At 37.5% G+C, this 21,404-nt stretch overlaps 1 protein-coding gene across 3 annotated transcripts in view; it reads right to left on the bottom strand.

The window, feature by feature from the left end:
* LOC144374077 (uncharacterized) overlaps nt 1-21,404 on the bottom strand; it is a 71,690-nt gene that overhangs the window by 4,203 nt on the left and 46,083 nt on the right. For 2 of the 3 annotated variants that reach the window (XM_078037025.1, XM_078037023.1), the window contains 2 exons: nt 7,540-7,673; nt 228-314 (listed from right to left, as the gene is read on the bottom strand). In XM_078037025.1, coding sequence (XP_077893151.1) covers nt 228-314; nt 7,540-7,673 — 221 coding nt within the window. The remainder of the gene's footprint in view (nt 1-227; nt 315-7,539; nt 7,674-21,404) is intronic. The other variant, XM_078037024.1, reaches the window with a different exon arrangement.

Below are 21,404 nucleotides of genomic sequence, written 5' to 3'. Positions count from 1 at the left end.
TCTGTTTCAATATATTAGACAACTCTCGGATTATAATATAATCACCCTTGAATGCCTTTCAAACTTTTTTTTTACAGGTAGTCTGATTTCAAATGAAAATCTGACACACAAATGTTAGATTGCCCCCCAAACACATTATAAAACATTCAGAAGCAGTTAACTGAATATAACTGATGGATTTATAAGCCAGTTTACAATTGAGAACAAAAAAGAAATCCATAACTTACATCTGTTGGAATTTGTAGCTCTTCTTTAGTATATTCACGAACTACCTTGATGAAATCTTTTGGAAAGTATCCAAACATACGGCCAACCTATAGTGCAAAAGAGACAAATATCAAATAAATTCTGTACAAGGAATATAAATAAGAGATTTCTCAGAAGTGGCAGGAAATATACACATAATAGATAGGTATATGGTATAACCAAGAAAGAAAGTTGCTATAACAATTACACTGAGATTATTATTCCAAATAAAAATTAAGTACAGAACTATTAAAGCAACATTTCCAACCACTGAAGTTTTCTTTTTTACATTTAGCTTAATTCTCAACACAGAGCATATAAAGTTAAGACTTCTGAAGTAAATAAAAGATCTGCATAGAAGATTATTGGATACTATATGGTTAAAACTATGTAAATCAAAGCTGGTTATAAATGCAATTCCAAATAACCTCTAGCAAGAATTTACCTGTACATTTTGTAGCATTGCTCATAAACCAATATTTATGTCTTTCTTAACCAATACACAACAGTCATAAAAATTAATAAGTAAAAACAATACAAAAATCTCTAAAATGTATTACCACGATATCAGATGTATTGATAGTATATGCTTTCCTAGCTTTGTCCAAATCTACTTTTACAAGTACTTGGGGAGTGCTGAGGGCCACTGTCAAGTAGGAATGAAGCTTCAAAATTTCCTTGCCAGTGTACCCCATGTTAAATGGATTTCACTGTTGACATTGCATGTAAGGTGACCTTGCTCAAGGACCAAGGCAGATCCGGGTTTAGAGCTGATCAGGTTTGAGGAAGTATCCCACTCCTTAGGGTGTTCCCAGTTTAAGACAAAAGGAGTTTTAGGGAAGTTGGAGGTTGAAGATTATTGCTGCTGGGAGTAGGGCGTGCCTGCAGCCTGAGTTCCCGCTGAGTTCTCCTGGAGAAAAAGTTTTTAGGAGGTGAATTGTTCGGGAGATTGGATTGCCCCTGAACCTGTGTGGAGGCGGTGTGAGTCGGGAATAAAGAATTGCTGTTTGAATCTACAAGGCTGTGAGTGCCTCCTGATTCCTTGCCCAGCCAAGACTGCGGCATTATGGTGGCCCATACGTGGGATGTCTGAAGCTTGGGGGTAAGTGAATTTGCTCGCTCCTAAAGGAGAGCAAAAAAATGGGTGACCATTTCAAAAAACAATGTGTTCTTGTTTTGATTTATTTTGTTTTCATTTCAAGTGGCCTGTTCCTACAACTTTCTCAGGCAAACTAAGGAAAATGGTTGACTCAAGGTTTGAAGTTGTTCGCCTCCGAGGAAGAAAAATTGTTAGAGGAAAGAGGTACCCCAGTAAGACCAAGAAAAACTATGGCATATGTTGCTACAATACAAAAATGTAGCCCATGGCTTTTTAGAGATGAGTTATTAAGTATATCAATGGGACCATTATGGTATCCTGTAGAAGGATTTTCTTCAACAAGAAAGAGATGACTAGTTCTGTTCACTATACTTGTCTTGGTTTTTACAGACAGCTGATTCATTTACAAAGCTAAAATGTTAAAATATCAACCACTAAATATGAAATCAAGTACTCTTTACTTATTAAGTTCCATAAGGTAATATATTTAAACATTATGTGTGTTTTCATAAATTGGCAAATGGAAAAATGTTTAATATTGCTTTGGTCTGTGTCTTTGCTTAAACAAGGTTACTAAGTGTTAAGATTCTATCATGTGTAATTTATATACAGAGAGTATAAAAAGTTTCAGCTGGGTTTCAATTACAGTATAACAGTACCTTAAAAAACATGAAAGTATTTCATCTTACTAAAGTGGAGTAATTTTATAAGGGTTGTTTTAGAATGTGAATTTATAAAAAGGGTTAATGGTTAAAAAAGAGATATAAAAAGATTCAAGATGTGGAAATATATTTTAATATAAAAGGTTAAAGGAAAAAGAAATGTTTCTAGTTGAGATAATCTGTGTGGTAAAGTGAAATGTTGTAAAATGCCATTTAAAAAGATTTTGAGGAAACTAGATTTAATTTAAAAGCTTGAGAAAGGTAGAAAGAAAAAAAAGGTATTTGTACATGGCAGATTGAGACAAAGCTTCTTAATGGAGTAAAAAAGATCCTTTGGTTGAAGGGCAGCCATGTAAACTAATATTAAGCGATTTAAACAAAATCTAAGCCTCGTTTAAAAGAGTGAAGCTGTAGGTGGTGAAAAAGTACATTTAAAAGTACAGTATAGATGATAAATGAAATGCTTTAAAAGGTTAAATTGAGGGTTGTTGAGACACCTTCATGGCGGGAAAAAAAGATTGCTTTACTCATCAAACTATTAAAATGTACTTATTAAACTAAAAAGAGAGAGATGAGATAATCTTTGTTTGGTAAAGTAAAAAGTTGTAAAATGTCTAAGTATATTGCAAAAAGCTTTAAAAGGTTAAATTGAAGGTGGTTAAGATGCCTTCATGATGGAGGAAAAAAATATAACCCATGAAAATGGGAAGATAATAAGATAAAAGATTTAGATAAAGAAGATTAAAAATTTGAAGTGGAAAACTTCAAAAACAGAAGTAAAAAAAGGTAAAAAAAAAAAGAGAGAAGATGTAGAAAGATAAAGATATAGGAAGATAAAAAGATGTAGAAAGACAAGAATTTTATACCCACAAAATAGGAAATGAAAGAAAACTAGGAGAGAAGAAAGCAACTAAGGGTAAATATAAAAACCTTAGAAGAAAACTAGAAGATAGAAATAAGATGGAAAATGGTTAAAAATGTCAAGTAAACGTATTTCAGATAGAAAATACAAAGGGCTAAGACAACTATGGTTTCAAACCACATCTAAAAATTAAAAGGACTAAAGTAATTCTAAAAACTAAGGCAAAATGCTTTTGAAAGACTTAAATTTAAAAGGATCTTAAAGGGGTATATATCCCCCAAAGATAAACTTAAAATAACCTTTTTTTTACTCTAAATTTTTAAATTTGGATTCATCAGGACTTAATGCTGCGGAAAGACATATGTATCCAAAAAATGTACATAAGCCTAAGGTATTTTGGAAAGATATTCTAACAGGACATTGGAAAGCTCCTGACCCAGTGTTTGTCTGGAGTCGGGGTTCTGTTTTTGTGTTTCCACAGGGAGAACAGCAGCCGATTTAGATTCCAGAGACACTAACTAAAACAATTTCTACAGACCAAAAAGAAGATAATTTGACTCAAATCCATAACAGCTGATATCCAGAGCTCCAGCTTGGCTATTCTTACATCTGCGACAGTGATTAACCACGGTGCCTTTTTTCAATATCTATTATTGCATTTTTCCCACATCATAAAGTTCTATTTTATTTTTTGAGCTCATACAAACCTAGGTTAATGTTTTTCTGATCAGCTTTGTTTTTTGACTGTGTTTTATTTTTTGACTGTGGAGTTTTTAAACATTGCAATGGAGATTTTACCTAGGTAAAGCTACAAGGCTGTTCTTATGTGTTGTATGTTATGAGTGCACTGTTTTGTGTTGCATGTCAGTATGTGTGTATGTCCATATTTTTATATGAGGAGCGCTCATGAAAAAAATGGATCCGAATTTTCTTTTTTTTTATTCACGTGATTTAAGTGGTTTAATCTAAATTAGGTAAACAGCTGTTAATGATTGTTTTCAAAGGTGGTTAACAGATCTGTTTGCTTACTATTGTTTTTAAAGGTGATTAACAGATCTGTTTGTTTACTTTCACTTTTCCTTTTCATTATATTTAATAATTCTGTTCAGGATAATGTCTCTTTAACATCATTGCCAGAATTCCCATCTCCATCCCAGTGCCAGTGAAGACTAAGAAAACCAAACTACAGCTTCTATGATAGCTATCACAGTAAACTGTATAAACTGATGCATCAATGAATATAACTCAACAAGTAATGCTCAATCAAGGACTTGATTTACTTTGGGAGGAAATGAACATATTGATAGACTCCTCCGATTTGAACTGCTTGCAGAACTTGCTTGGACTATATATGAGTTGCATGCATTGTGAACTATCGTCTGGTGCAGCGAATTGTGGTACTGCTGGCATATCCTTGCTGATGGTGGCACTAGGGATGCAATTTCCTTGCCAGCGCACCCCATGTTAATTGTGGTAATGCTGGCATCTTTGCTGATGGTGTCACCAGTGACACAATTTTTCCAAAGGAGCCATCAATTGGCTTGGTGTCGTGGCATTTCTGTATCCTCCTCCCTTCTACTAGTGATGGTCTAAAATTTGGGGGCCAACAGAGGTGAGGCAAGAACCTCACCCCCCCCACTGGCACCAAGGTTAAATTTGGGGGCCAACAGAGGTGAGGCAAGAACCTCACCCACCCACACTGGTGCTTAGGCCTATCCACAAGCATGGCTGAATGCTGGACCGGTAGTCAGTGACGGGTTGATCTGGTTGCAGTGGATTCAACCCAAGACAGGAAACTGACGTCTAAAGGTCAGTTCTCCCATGACGGGTAAGAACCATATGTTGAATTGGACAACCTACCAGGCACGGTCCTTTAGCCACATTGCTTGTTGTTTAATTAATCAGAAGGGGGGAGAAAATTAATGCTGCAGTCTTGGCTGGGCACAGAATCAGGCACTCACAGCCTTGTAGATTCAAACAGCAATTCTTTATTCCCGACTCACACCGCCTCCACACAGGTTCAGGGGCAATCCAATCTCCCGAACAATTCACCTCCTAAAAACTTTTTCTCCAGGAGAACTCAGCGGGAACTCAGGCTGCAGGCACGCCCTACTCCCAGCAGCAATAATCTTCAACCTCCAACTTCCCTAAAACTCCTTTTGTCTTAAACTGGGAATACCCTAAGGAGTGGGATACTTCCTCAAACCTGATCAGCTCTAAACCCGGATCTGCCTTGGTCCTTGAGCAAGGTCACCTTACATGCAATGTCAACAGTGAAATCCATTTAACATGGGGTATGCTGGCAAGAAAATTTTGAAGCTTCATTCCTACTTGACAATGGCCCTCAGCAGGGGAGAAAATAAAATTACAATATAATGCATATGAAACCACATATCAAGCTTCAGTTTCACCCAAAATAAATCCTCTGCAGAAAAGAACCCCATTTATTTTCAGCACCAACAGTTAAATTATATGAAGTTACATAAAGTGTACAAAAGGTATATAAAGTTCCCCTTGAGAAAGACACTCCTATTACTAACTACTGACTAAAAGGAACAGAAGATTCTTGCCAATAATTAAAGGAAACTGATAGGCAAATCAAATGCACAAAAAAGAAAATTTAAAAAGGCATCTTATCACTACCTCTAAAATATCCCCATTCATGAATGTTCTTGTTATATCTAGAAACCATCTGAGAGCCAGTATTAGTGGCAGAATACTGCCATGAAGATTAGATAAGACGGAGCAATTAAAAGTTTCATCACTGCAGATAAAGTCTGAGACTCTAGAAAACCAACAACATTGCATAATGAAAACTGAAAACTCAAAAGGAGAATCATTTTGAAAACTAAAGAGTTTTAATTTCTTAAGTATAACACTTATGACATGAGAGGCGAGTCTGAGGGGAAATACACTTTTCCCTTCTGATGAAAATTCTATTAAGGTTAAATTTGGAAAAGGGAAAGAAACCAGAGATGTATGGAGAAAGGGAACACATTTATCTCTTCTTAATCTGTGTCAAATGAGACCATAGATTATATAAAGCTCCATAATTACACACTGGGTGGTATCCCATTTCTTTTGATACGAAAAAAAATGATGCAGAATCATGGAGGCTCATGACTGGAAATAATTTTTATATCTAATTTTGCTTCCATACATCATCCCTGCCAAGGTGCTGTTGATTTGATTTGTGGGTGGGGAGCCAAGAACTGCCACAAGAGAACAAATTCTGCATAAGCTACTATCAGAACAAATGAACTTAAGTGCCACTGCCCTGAAAGGAAATATTCAAAAGGAAGATGGATTAGACAGGGGTCCTTTCCTGAGTTTTTCATTTCATAGGGAGCTAAGATAAAACACAACCTGAATGAAGGCAAAGAAGACAAATGAATGCCAGAGGAGCAATGCAAACAAGGTGCCACCCAAACACTCATCAGTCGGCAAAGATCCTTTCTGGTCAGGTGCTGAAAGCGGGGCTCCTCAGGAAGACAGGATGAGTGCTGCCACCCAGAATGGCAAGAGTTCTAGGGATGAACAGAGTTAACAGGCTACAATGTGAGAGGAGAAAATGCAAATCAAGCCCATTTATCCAAAAGCTCAAAGAAGGAAAGAAAGACGACTACTACATGAAAAATGCCACTTAGGTACATGGAAAAACAGTTTAAAGGTTACCAATCCTATTTGGTATACTTGAAAGAAACAATAGATGGTTCTTTATATGGAGTACTGCAACTGGGACTCTGTCTAAATATAAAGTTTGTACCTAGAGGCACCATGTTTCAAGATCATTCCCTAAGAGTCAGAAATGGCAACAAAATGAAACTAGCTTTCCATAGGGATTACTCTTATTTTCTGTCTTATTTTCTGCTGTGTGGTGTTTTATTTAGGGTGAGAACTTTCAAGGATGCAACCCGGAATGTCTCTAAACTGGAACATTCCTACAGTCATCAAAGACCCTTGCTACTATTTTACGTAAACAATCCACATATCACATTTTTTTAAATGAAAAAGACAATACTCATAAGCCACTAGGAGGACACTCCTAGTGAATCTCCCCATTTAAAATATCAAAGCATGATATAAACAATGTCATGTCTTTCATCAGAAGATCCATACAACTGGCTGGAAGTAGAACCCCTGGGGGAACCTTCAGGCATAGAATATAGGAAAAGCAGGAAATGGATGACCCAGAAGTTGCAAAAAAGAAAAAAAGGGGGGGAAAAAAGCACACAATGGACATAATATTCTGCTTTTTTAGAGTAAAAACAGCACAAATGATTAGGTAAAATTCACAAAAAATCAACTTTAAATATGCATGCCTGAGTTACTATCTCAGACTTAATTTACAGGATTAACTCTAATGTCCATGAATCCTTCCCTTTTGAAGCAGCAAAGCTAAGAATTGTCAGGTTTTCATCATGATGACCTTTATGATGTGTAGAGCCTTCTGGAACTTGATGTGAGGGGTAGCAACCACAACCAGTTCAGTTCTGTTTCAAAAAGTCTCCTGACTTTCTATGCTGTGCCTGGCCTAAGGTGTGTTTGGAGCACAGGGCCTGGCAAAGAGGTCAGGTTAACTCTACAAAGACCCCAAGAAATCAGTAATTTAAATCTACACTGCTACCCATCAAAAGTAAGAATATAACACCTGTCAAACTTTTACTTACACTTCCGGCCCAAAGTTCTGGTGATACCTCTGCAAGTTTATAGTAGACATATACAGGGTCACCTTTTTTAAAATTCACAAAACGACAATCTGGTCCTGTGAAATCTTCAACAGCTTCACCTCGATACATTAACACTGTATATGAACATTGAAAAAAGAAAAAACAAACATTAGGATTTGATTTTTCACAGTCCATATTGACTCATCAGGATATATGAATCCCATTATGAACAAAAATCAGTACTCTCTGGAATCACTTTTAATTCACCTGCTCAAAGTATCTAAAATCCTTAGAGATTTTATTGCTATAAAATACAATATTCCCTGCAATTAGATGAGGGAAAAGGAAGCTTCTCTATTTTTCTCTGTGCTGAGAAATAAAAAGCAAAGTGGCTACCACCAACCATAGCTGGTTTCAGTGAAACTCTTGGTTCTTGCAGGCCTCCTCAATTTTTTTCTGTTTCATAATCATAGAAAGCTTCATTTTGCAAATATGTAAATCCAAGTGTAGACATGGACAGGCTTAAGTATGGCTTCATGCAGAGGTAATAGGGAAGAGGTTAGAATATCCAGGAACCCCCAAGGGGTTAATTAACTTGAACTAACTGCTAAAAGACATTACCTTTAAGTGGCTGCAAGTGCTACCATGCAGCCGTAAACACTGTCAATTTCATTTGCAGCAGAGTTGCTGTCTCTGGGTTTAGGATCTGGGTAAATAACCAGGAAATATATTTTCTCTGAGCAAATATTGTTGACTATATCCAACATTAAGATTGTTTCAAAACATCCTCATTCGTATTTTTTTTAATAAACAAAATCAAAAGTGGGTATCCTATCTGACAAGGAACAAGTTTAACCACGAGAAAAGGTCAGGCAATACCTTCATGCTTAAAATGCAGGACTAGGATCACAATTGATCTAGAAACTGGTAGAAGCAACATTTTTCTTTTGGTTAACCAAATAGACAGTTTCTGATTTAAGATGAAATGGACAATAGATGTATGTAAAAAGCACAAAGAAATGGAAATAACACTTTTTCTAGAAGCCAATTAGCAGTAAAATACACGAGAATGTTTGTTTTATAAAAATATATGTCTGAGGAACAAACACAGATTTGGAGAGGGTAACTTGTTTTTTTGAAGCTAAAATAGGACTATTTTCAGAACTGTCAGCATCCTAATTCATATGTAATTAAGAGGCCAAGTTGAAGGCGAGAGACACTTTAAGGTGGGGAATTCTCATCACAAGTGGAAATGGCAATGTTTCTCTTGTTCCCCCTTAGGTCATAGAGGATTTATAAATCAGTAATATATTAGGTGACAACATAATGCATACTATGGAGCACCTATTTAGTTCTTTTTTTTTTTGGAGTACTTATTTGGAAGGCACACAAGGACACCTTACATACACACCTCACTACTTCCTACAACACAACACAGACCCACCTGTTGTTTTTGGTCACATCTGTTTGGACACAGGCCATTTCTCAAGTTATGTTACCCCACTGAACCTAACCAACATCATGTCTTAGTACTGACGAAGCATCAGTGATGAGATTGTCCAGGTATCCCACGTAGGATAGTGCTCAATAGCAAAGAATAGCAAAAATGAAAGAAAATATCATGGCAGCTGCTTTGCTTCTCTGAGTGTTTATTTATTCCAGCCTTAGGGTTACCTCTAGGAACTTCTTAACATATATTGGAGACATCTTTTTTCTTTATTGGAGTGGAACAAACAATTCAAATTACAAAATTTGGTTTTGGTAACACCAATTTAGACATAAAGAGCTCAATGGTAAACTTCTTGGCCTTTTTAGCATGAATATTTTAAAATATGTACTGCTTACAATTTATGGACAACACGGTCATCAAGTTGCAAGGTTACTAGAAACCAAGCGGGAGTCCATAAGAAGTATTCTGGGCCAGTAAATATATAGAGGAAAGAGGTTCCAACAACACTAGTGACTTAGTCTAAAACTGAATTGGCTTATAAAAATCTTGGAGTATTTTTTATTGTTATTGCAACAAACCTCTTCATCTGAATCTGAATGGCTACATCCTCCCCACTGCCCACCTCCAATCCAGGACTGGGAAGCAATTCTGTCCGCTTCCTGTGCACAGAAGAGGCTGCAGTTCCCAGGTGGCTGGTGCAGATCCTTGGCCTCTTTCAAAAGCAAAAGATTATTGGCCCACCTGCTACCCTACCTCAAATATGAAGGGAGGCTTCTATGCACAGAAATGACAGGATTGAAGCAGAGTCGGGGCCGAGACCACGGAACACATTGCGTGCCTGGACTCGGTGCTCTTCCCAAGCCTAAACTCTAGTCCCTGTTAAAAGGCAAAACCAGCCCAATCCCCAGTGCAGCAAAAGGACAAAGGGGACAGTGAGCCTTTCCCAAGGAGCCCCACCATCAACCTGCCGCGGGAATTAGGGCCACCGAGCCCTGGAGAGCATCTGCCCTGATACTGCACCGGCCCAGGTCCCTGTAGAGGGGGCAGAAAAGCGCTCTGCTACAGCGTGGGCACAACCCCATCACCCACTGAGATCCTAGGCGAATCCTGGAAGGGAATAAACTGAGAGCTGTCCCTGGGGAATCGTGTTTCCCAACCTCCGCCTCAGTAGAGAAAAATAAAACGCTGGCAACAAGTGGGAGTCGAAGCCCCCCACAACCCGAGCGGGCTGGCTGGGGCGCCAGCAGAGCCAGAGGGGACACACGCAGGGTCCCGAGGCTCTGTCACTCCTGCTCCCCACCCGTCATCCTGCGACACCCCTCACCCAGCCCTCGGGGCTGGGGACCGGGAGATCGGAGCCCCATGCGGCCCCAAAGAGCCACAGTGGAGACCCTGGGCTGCCCGCCCGCCTGTGCACTCACTGCTGCATTCGTCGTCTGCACAGAGTTTGTGTTTCGACCAGCGCTGGCCGGTGCTCGGGTCCGGTTGGCCCGGCACTCGCCAGTTCGGCCACAGCACGAACAGCCAGAAGAGCACCATGAACAGCCAGAAGACCAGCACCTGCGCTACAGCCATGTTGTGGTCACCTGGGTGAGCCGGTGAAGTAGGCTGCTGCGGGCGTCTGTGGGCGCGTAGGAGGTGGGGCTCAGGGGGCGTGTGGGTAGCCAAGCGCAGAGGGGTGGCACCAGGGAAGGCTTAAGCCTTTCCCGGGTGACACTTCAGCAGGGATATCTGGGGGTCGGTCCACAGACTCTACTGGAGAACGCACGGAGCTGGAGCTCCATCCTTCTCTAGTCCAGACCTTCTCCTCAACTGAAGACCTTCTCCTCTAGTCGCTGCCTTGGCAACTAGGACTCTCCTTCTCGTCCAATCACTTGCCTTTGCTTTTGTGCCCTCACAAGCGACCCTCCACATGATTCTAGTAGTCACCCACCCATCCCCCCCCCCCTGCCAACTGGTCCTTTCTGGCTTTCCTCAACGTCTCATTTCTGGTTCATCGTGAACTAGCCCACTCCACCATCACTCCCATCCCCCATTCCTGGTCTGGTACCTCCTTTTCTGAACTACCAAATCCCACCCCTGACTTGTCACAGCTAGTCTATGGTTCCAGGCTCCCTCCCCTTCAAACTCCTAGAGGTTCCTTGAAGCCCCACCCCAAGATCCCTCTGATTAGGAAAGGGGAAGGTGAATGGAACTGTGAGTGAGGGTGTAAACTGGAGACAGTGGCCTGCTTTTTTTTAAGGCGGGGACAGGTGGGGGCAGAGAGATGGACATTAGTCTTCAGGCTAAGATCTTGAGATTCCTATCTTTATCCGTAAGGGAAGAAATTATTTAATTCAAAAGCATATTTTTAACTCTCATTTTGTGCTACCATTCATGCCAGACGCTGGACAAAGCCCTAGCATGGTGTGGGAGTGAATGAAAATCAAAAGACAAGATATCTGGTCCTGGTCCAAAAAAGTCCACAACTTAGTGGGAACCAACTGACAAAACCGATTGTCAGAGAAGAAAGCTAGTAGCTAACATTTCTTGAATGCTTTCTTTATGTCCAGTTGTTATTCTGAAGGTTTTATACATATCAATTCATTTAATCTTCATAACAATAGTACCTTACAGTAGTAGTAGGTCCTATTCCAATCCTTATTTTGGAGTAAATTGAGGCAGTCACACATCCAGTGAGTAATGGAGCTAAGTATCAAGCCCAAGGAGTAGACTCCTTTTCATCACAACCTATCAAGTAACAAGCAATTGTACTTTCTGACAAGAGGAGCAAAATCTGATTTAAATCATAATATAGCTGAATTACTGATATGTACAGTTAAGGGGGGAAAGGCACAAGCTAGCCAGCCCAAGGAAGAGTGTCTGCAATGCTCCCATCCTGGGTGGAGCCATTCTCGTTTGTCTGTGACCAAGGACTTGTTACTATAGTCTGCTAAGGTTATTCATCAACCTCCAACAATGAACCCATCAGTTGTTTCTCCAAATTAACTGAATCTTTAAAACTTAGAGAAAAGAATGTAGTCCACCATGTTCATAATGTTAAATAAAGAAAACAATGGGAAAAAAAGGTGTGCACAAACATTTGTCTACAGGGGCCATGAGAGGTCCCCGTGGGTCCAGTGTACTTCTGCACTTTCTGGAGAACCAGTGGATCATACAGAGAAACTGTCTATCTGAGTCATTCTTCATTTCTTTTCCACCATGTATTTATTATGTTATAAAATGTATCTAGTAGGCATCTCTAACAACATGTTTAAAACTGAACTCATTTTTCTCTCAAAATCTGCTTTCAGTCTTCCCTATCTCAGAAATAAGAATGACAATTTAATTCCCATTATCCAGGTGCTCAAAGCCCAAAACTTACAAACCACCTTTGATCTCTTTTCTCTCACATTCCAACTCCAGTCCATTAGACAATATTATGTCTTTATTTTTATAATTTTATTGAGATATAGTTGACCTACAATAAATTGCACATTTAAGGTGTAGGATTTGATAAGTTTTGACATGAATATACCCATGAGACTATCACCAAAATCAAAAAAGTATTTCATCCTTCTTTGTAATCCCTCCCCTCTCCTTTTCTGGGCTGTTTCCAAACATCTCCTGTCATCATAGATTGTTTTGCATTTTCTAGAATTTGATATAAATTATAAAGCATTTTATTTATTTATTTTTCTGACTTCCTTCTTTCCAAATAAGCATTTGAAACATGCCTAGAATCTGACCACTCCTCTGCATCTGCTAAGCCAATATAAAGGCCAAACCCACATCATAAGTCACCTGAATGATTCCCATAGCCTTCTTCTGTCCTTGCTTCTGCCCTCATTTTCCCCAATATCTATTGTCCTGATGGCAACTAGAGTGATATTCTTAAATATAAATTTGATTGTGTCTCTCTGCTCAAAATCTTCCAATAGCTTCCCATTTCCAAATAAAAGGCAATGACTTTAGCCAGGCCTGGTCGTACTCATCTGTAACCCCAGCAGCTCAGGAGGCTGTCAGGAGGATCCTGAGTTCAAAGCCAGCCTCAGAAATGTAGTAAGTCCCTAAGCAACTCAGTGAGACCCTATCTCTAAATAAAATATTTTAAAAAGGACTGTGGGTGTTGCTCAGTGTTTAAGTGCCCCTGGGGGTTCAATCTCTGGTATTGGGGAAAAAAAAAGGAAAAAAACGCCATGACTTTATTATGGATTGGCCTGCCTTATTATGGACTGTTCTTATTCAATGTGACTCCCCTCATCCTTTTCTCCCCATTTCCTAACATTCTTCTCTTGTCTGTTAGTTCCATTTAAATACACCAATCCCACCCCTGCTTCAGAGCATTTACACTTGCAACTTTGCCTCAACCTTAACTTCCCAAATCATCTAACTAGCTAACTACCCCCTCACTTTATCATGTCTCTGTAACAGTGGCATTTCATATGATAAAGGCTTTTCCTGGCCATCCTACACAAAATAGAGCCTCTTGCCATGACTATCAAGCCCATTACCCTGCCTTTCTTTCTCTTCAGACTTGCCTTACCACTTTAGACTTCTCTTACCACTTGCCTTACGTTTGTTTATCTACTTGACTGCTCCGACCCAACCTCAAACACAATTTCCAACAGGAACAGGAAATTAGTTGTTTTGTTCACTACTGTTACATCAGTGACTAGGGAAATGCCTAGAATGTATGAGAGAGTTAACAAATGATTTGTTGGATAAACTCATGGTTCCAATAATATTATAAATATACTACACTATTAACCTAAACACATATATTAACTATTAAGCCCCCATATATAAATAGTACTGAGAGGAAATAAGCTATGAGAACAAGGCATTTAAGGTCCACCTCTCAGCAGCATGCATCCTCAACTCCAGGAATGTACCCCTGAATGTGTTTGTTGAATAAAAACATACTTGTGTGGAGAGTAGTTGTTTGGTTACATGATACTGGAATATTTAAGTAGATCTTTTAAAACTAGTTTTAATTTTTTCTTATTTTTCTTATTATAGAATATGGTATGTTGTAGATTTTTTCTTATTGTAGAATGGAAATTAATGATAATTCATTGGTGGAAAAATCAGAAGAGCAAAATGTTCTAATTGCATATTACCTTCTTGATATTTACTTTGACTCATAATCAGATATACTTTTATATGCATAGTCAGTGCTTCCAGTTACTGAAGAACTAGCTGCTTAGTTTGTAGAGTTTTCAATATTTTGATTTATCAGTATTATTTTTTAAACTTATTGCCTTAAAGACATATTAACTAGTCTGGTGGATAATGAGAAGAAAATTTCTCAACTGGCCGCAATAAGGTAGTGGTAGTTCTTTCTACCAGGATACATACAATTAGTGGATGAATCAGCATTCACTTTTACTCATAGCATTTAAATATGTGGCATTGATGTTTAACATGTTTAATAGAAGGTTATATTAAAAACCTTCAGAAAAGGAACAGGATAGAATGTGGTGGTGATTGTTGGCATGGAGATAAATAATCTCAAGTGAATTATTCTTTAATACCTCAAAGGGAATTCTTACGGGATAGGGGTTGAGTAATTGTTAAAGGTAAATGTGACCAGTTTGGGTGTAGGGGACATAAAATTCTAAGATATGAAGGGTTCCTAATGTCAGAGTACAATCTAAATGAGACAAGAAAAACATATCTGAAACAAATAATTGGCAGCATAATAACATATACCATTGGAAATTTGTGAAGGCACTTGCCTAGGAGCATTCAGTAGGCCTACTGCTGCTGTTACCAGGAAGAACCTCATCTATTGTAAATGATGTGCCAGAGAATAGTGTTAAACATTTATGGAAGACTAAATCTCTCCAAGAGGGGCAACAGATTTACCCTCGCATATAAAACATTGGAAAAAAAAGTGGACAAAACACAAACAACAGTTCTCAGATATTAGATAATAAGCAGCATAAGAGTGATCTCTAAGATAAAGTTAGGCATGAGAGATGAGTGCTAGGATTATCCCAATTTACTCCCTGGAAAGAATTTTTCAGGCCACATCCAGAGAAGGGAAACTCAAATAGAAAATCTCCTGAGTTGAAGAGATGGATTTTAAAGTCTGAAGAGATCGATGCAGCTAGAAGTCCTAGAGCAGAATAAAGGAGAGAGTAGAGAACTGCAGAGGGAGGGAGAGTGTGTACATGCACTAGCTCTCTAGACATCTATGGAGGGTTCCCCTGAAGTCTGCGGCTATGTAACAATGGGCTCACATGTAAGGCCAGAGAAAGAACCTTCAGAAAGGAACAGAATGGAAGGTGGTGGTGATTGTTGGCATGCAGATCAATTTTTGTAATCACCAGCTAGAATGGAAAATCTATAATAAAAGGGCATCAAGTAACATAGTCAGTAAAAGGGACAAAATAGCCCAAGATTGAAGGTAACTCCTGTCTAGCAGAATCTTAAAAAGATAAAAATGTTTCCAAGATAGTTCAGAAAAAAAGCTGTACACAGCTCAAGAATATTTAAAAGAATACAAAATGTTTCCAAGATAGTTCAGCAAAAAGCTGTACACAGCTCAAGAATATTTAAAAGAATACAAAATATTCAGTACTGAACAAGGTAAATTCACAATGTTTGGAATCCAATAAAAACGTATGAGGCATGCAAAGAGCGAGGAAAATATAACCCATGTTGAAAAGAAAATTAATAAAAATGATCATTAATTACACTGTGATAGAGTTATTATACAAGGACATTAATACAGTTGTATACCATATGTTCAAGATGCTATGGAAAAGCATAAGCATGTAAAGGAGAAAAAAAAGATATAAAAATGTCTGAATTACATAAAACAGATAAAATTAGATAAAATCAGATAAAACAATGGCTAAGGTGAAAATTACACTGAATGAGATTAACAGCAGATTCAACATCGAAGAAGTCAATATCAGCAAACTGAATATGCAGTGATAAAGACTCCAAAATCAAACACGGAGAAAGAGACTGAACTGAACAAAGCATCAGTATGCACAGCTTCAACCAGTCCAATATATATGTTATGGTAGTTCCTAAAAGAGGTGGGAAAAACACATTTGAAGAAATAATAAAAGCTCAATGAATAAGAAAAATGATAAAGATGACACAAATTTACACTAAATGCTTAAAACCAGTGCTAAAAAAAATTGAAAAGCATCTACAGAAAACAGATACCATTATGTACAAAGGAGTGAAAGTAAAATGTCAAAATTCATTCAAGAACCATGCAAACCAGAAAACAGTACATCAACATTTTCAAGTTCTGAAAGAAAAAAAAATTGATATCCTAGAATTGCATTCCAAATGAAAATATTATTTGAAAATGATATAGTCTTTAATGCAAAAGAATTAAGTTAAGCCCTACCCCACATAAAAATTACCTCAAAATGGACCACAGACATAAATGTAAGAATTCAAAATGGACAACACATATATATGTAAGAACCAAAACTAAATGTAAGAAAGCATAGGTAAATCTTGGGGTAGACAATGACTTTGTATTTAAGACATCAAAGGCCAAAGCACCAAAAGAAAAAATAATAAAGTAATGAACTTCATCAAATTTAAAACTTTTAAAGGCTACCATCGAAGAAAGTGAAAACACAATCATAGAAGAAAACATTTACAATTCATGTAGTTGGAATATATATAACTACCTAGAATATACAAGCAATTCTTATTGTTCAATATGAAAAGACAAATGGCAAGAAATTAGAATAGACATTTCTCCAAAGAAAATATGCAAAAGCAAATAAGCAAATGAAAGGATACCCAGCACCATTAGGGAAATGTACAACCTCAGTGAGATACTACTTCACATCTATCAAGATGGTTATAATCAAAAAGATAATAATAAGTTGGCAAGGATGTGGATCAATGGGAGCCCTCACACACTACTGGTAGGAATAGACTACAGACCTAAATGTAGCAGCTAAACCTATACAACTTCTGGAAGAAAATATAAAAAGCTGCTTGGCAGAGGCTTTTAAAACTAACTAGCTCTCTCTGCCTCATGCTCTCTTTTTTCCTCTCCTCAAAAACTTTGTCTCATGCTGGGCGTGGTGGTGCATACCTGTAATACCAGTGGCTCAAAAGGCTGAGGCAGGGGGATTGCAAGTTCAAAGCCAGCCTCAGCAAAAGTGAGGCACTAAGCAACTCAGTGAGACCCTGTCTCTAAATAAAATACTAAATAGGACTGGGGATGTGGCTCAGTGGTGGTATGACCCTGAGTTCAATCCCCAGTACCCAAAACAACAACAACAACAAACTTTGTCTATTGTATATTCATTGTTATGGAAATGGAAAGGTAAGCTGACAGACTAGGAAAAAGTATTGGCAAAACATATCTCTCTCAAGAGAATGATATCTAGGATATACAAATGATTCTTACAACTTATTAATAAGAAAAATCACCCAATTTGAAAAGATGGGCAGAAGACTTTTTTTCTTCACCAAAGTAGACACAAATATGGTGAATGTGCACATGAAAGGATATCCAACATAAGTTGAAATGTAAATCAAAACTGCAATGTTATTACACATACAGTAGGATGGACAAAATTTAAGACTCATCATAACAAATGTTGACAAAGATGAAGACTATGGTATCTCTCTTAGAACTGCAGACTATAACATGTAGTATAAACAATGGCACAAACTGTTAGAAAACTGTTTGGCAGTTGCTTTAAAAATTAAATCACATCTGTCGAGATATTTACTCCAGAGAAATAAAAGCATACATCCACACTGAGACTTGTGCACAACTATTCATGGTGGTTTTATTTGTAATAGTCAAAAAATCCCCAATGTTGGACTGTGGGAACATGTCTGTCTTACATGCCTCAGAACCCTTATACTCATATTAACCATATAGTAGACATTTGATTACTAACTATTACATGAATGTAGAGATTGATTTTTTACTGTTAATAGAGCTTCTCTTTTATTAAATATAACAGACAAAAGAAAATCACGTATAGCACAATGAATTATCACAAAGTAAACATATCCACTGAACCTTAACCCAGGTCAAGAAATTGGACATCAAATGCACTTTCATGAGCCCTTTCTCATTGCTCCCCTAATTATTCCCTCCACTCCCCCAGACTTAGGCACTATTTTAACTTCTAATAACAAGGATTAGATTTGCCTGTTTTGTTACTTTATACAGTGTAATCATACATGTGTTCTTTGGTATGTGGCTTTTTTAGCTCCATATGTATTTTTATAAGATTTATCCAAGTTGTTGAATGTGAAGGTACTTCTTATTTTCATTGCTTAATAATTTTTAATATTTAATTTATAATAATTGTATAAATATAACCTGGTTTACTTAAAAAAATCCCCAATGTATATCAATAGGAAAATAGATAATAAATTTTGGAAACATACTTAGTAAGAATAAAGAACTATTGATAATAGCAAAAACAGGGAGATTCTGAATGAAATAAACTAGACAAAAAGTAATATGTATTGAAAATTCTTTTTTTTTGTACTCCCTAGTACAAATATCCAGGGGTGCTCTACTGCTGAGCCACATCCCCAGCCCTTTTTATTTTATTTATTCATTTATTATTAATTTTTTTTTGCTATCAGAGATGAAACTCTTGGGAACTAAACCACTGAGCCACATCCCCAGCCCTCTTTTGTATTTTATTTAGAGATAGGTCCCAATGAGTTACTCAGGGCCTCGTTAAGTTGCTAAGGTTGGTTTTGAAATCCCAATTCTCCTGTTTCACCATTCTGAGCCACTGGGATTACAGATGTGTGCCACCATGCCCAGTTTAGTTTTTATTTTGAAACAGAGTCTGGCTCAGTTCCCCAAGTTTACCTCAAACTTGCGATCCTCCAGCCTCAGCCTCCTGAATATCTGGGATTACAGACTCTGCCACCACCTTCCAGCAGATTCAGTTATATTTAAAGGTAGAAAGTTATAAACCAGGTGAATCCTAGTAAAGGTCTTAGTAAAAAAATAAAATAATAGCACTATGCTTGGTCACAATATGGTAAGTCAGAAAATGACAAGAAATATCCATTTTCTGTGAGGTTGACCAGAACAGTATCATTTCTCAATAGATTTCAAAGGGTCTCCTTCCTTCTTTCCCCCCGCCCTCCCACCTTTCCTTCCCTCCCTCCCTCCCTCCCTTCCTTCCTTCCTTCCTTCCTGAGTTTTGGCGTGTGTGTGTATGTGTGTGTGTGTGTGTACATCATCTTCTGTGCCAATGTAAGAGATTCAGGCAATGGATCAACCTTTACACCTGTGCCGAAGGACCCCAATCTTGGATCTATCTCTAAGGGTGGAGGTGACTCTAGATCCTCATTATAATCTCGAGAATGGGAACTCCTAAATTATAAACAGGTCTTTCTTGGTAACACCAGTTTCCTCCTTGGTAAAAGTTAGTGTAGTGGGAGGGTGGCAAGGGCCCTACCCTGCCACAAAATAAATGCTAAAATGTATTTTGGTACAAATTGTAAACACTAAAGAGTTAAAAGTAAGAGATGAGTCTTGGGATTTGAGCTAGACCTGGATAAGTACATAGGATTCAGATTCTAAAAAGAGAATAAAAGGCAAGTGAATTAAACAGCATAAAAGACTCAGCAGAAAGAAGTATGTTTAAAGGACAGTAAGGACACCTCATTTTGCTAAGAGGAAAGGATTCTATAAAGGATGACATATTTGTGTGCTTAGGTCAGATTATGAAATTCCTTGAAAATCAAGCATAAGGATTTAGACTTAATAGAATAAAAATGCATAAAATATTAGACTTTAAGTAAAGGGATCATATAACTTAAGTGGAATTTAAACAAGTATCTTGTCCTTAAATCCAGGGAAGATGGAAGTTTAAGCTGGGCATAATGAGTAGGGCTGAGGCACTCCCCACAATTAAAAAGTCATGTTGAAGTGTACTGTACTAATGGAAATGAGTCATATACAAGGCAAGGTCTTCTGCCAGCATGTACTGTTTGTCTAGCCCTGACAAATATTATTCCACTTTCAACTGTACAAAGAAAGAAACTCAAACATCTAAAATAACCACTAATATATGGCATGTATATGAGTTCCTGTTTCTGGTTCTGCCTAATTTACCTTGGCATTCTTTTCACAGAGGTCAAATATTTGGTGTGTTGAAATAAATGCAGAACAGACATTGGGGACTTGTGGCCTGCACATCTCAATTTCCACAGTGCACTGTTGGGCTTTATCCATTTAGTTTTCAGAAATATAAATTACTTCCTTACGAGAACAACAGCAGAAGTAAGGAATACAGCCAAAAGGATTGTAGTCAGAAGTCTAATTGTGTGACTATAGGCAAATCATTAACTTTTCTGAGTCTCAGATATTTCATCTATACAAATATGGGTCAAATTTAAAATTTTATAATTCATTTTTAAAGAAGAAATAGAGATAATATATGAAAGATTGCCCATTTATGTGGTTTAAATAATTAAACAGCAAAATCCTGGCGGTTACAGCCAATATAGACAATTGACAAAGCAACAAAAGTCTTGGCAATAAATGCTTTCATTACTAAGGAGACATTTTTAGATAGTTCCTACTCTGGAAACTGTTCTCTTCTCACTGAAACAAAGTAAGGCTGATAATATCCTCCCAAAGTGTGCTTGGAAGATCACAAGCACCTCTTGGAGGAGACAGGGAGAGTGGAGGAGAAAATATGTTCTTCGGGATAACATATAGTCTACCAGAGCATACACTGAAGCAAAGCAAACCCTCCTGAATCTTCAGCATTTTAACTGATGCATGCAGTATAAAATTAGAAACAGGACCATAAACACTATTATGAAGACTATACTCAGTGGGGGACACTGAACAAACATATATGGGAAAGTAAGTTCTCTGTGATTAGTATGAAATCTCAGTCTTACCCAAATCCACATGAAATTTGAAATGGTTTGGAATACATAAGAAGATCAGTGAATGACATCAAACCCAAATGATGAAATAGGGAATCTGAACATGATCTTTCTCTTATTTCTCACTGATCCCTTAGAACCACCAATAGAAATATAACATTAACTCTACATGTAAATTAAATTTTCTAGAAGTCATATTTTAAAAAATAAGACAGATGAGCTTCATTTAATAACACATTTTACATAATTCAATATATTCAAAATGTCATCCTTTTAATTTGTAATCAAAATAAAAATATAACTGTTATTTTACATTCTTCATAATGTCTTTGATATCTGACTTATGGCACATCTCAGTTCAAACTGGGCACATTTAAAGACAGTCGCAGCATAAGAAAGTAGGGATTATAAATTAACACTAGGCCATATCATATACTTGCACTTATTTTAAAGAAAAGCCAAGTTTAATAGTATGTTTTAGGTTTTAAAATATTTTTGGCCAACCTCTCTTGGTACTTACGCAGACGTGAGAAAAGATGATTGAAGGTAT

Source organism: Ictidomys tridecemlineatus, unplaced genomic scaffold, assembly GCF_052094955.1.
Source record: "Ictidomys tridecemlineatus isolate mIctTri1 unplaced genomic scaffold, mIctTri1.hap1 Scaffold_57, whole genome shotgun sequence".
NCBI lineage: Eukaryota > Metazoa > Chordata > Mammalia > Rodentia > Sciuridae > Ictidomys > Ictidomys tridecemlineatus.
This window is presented reverse-complemented; position numbering and strand designations above follow the sequence as displayed.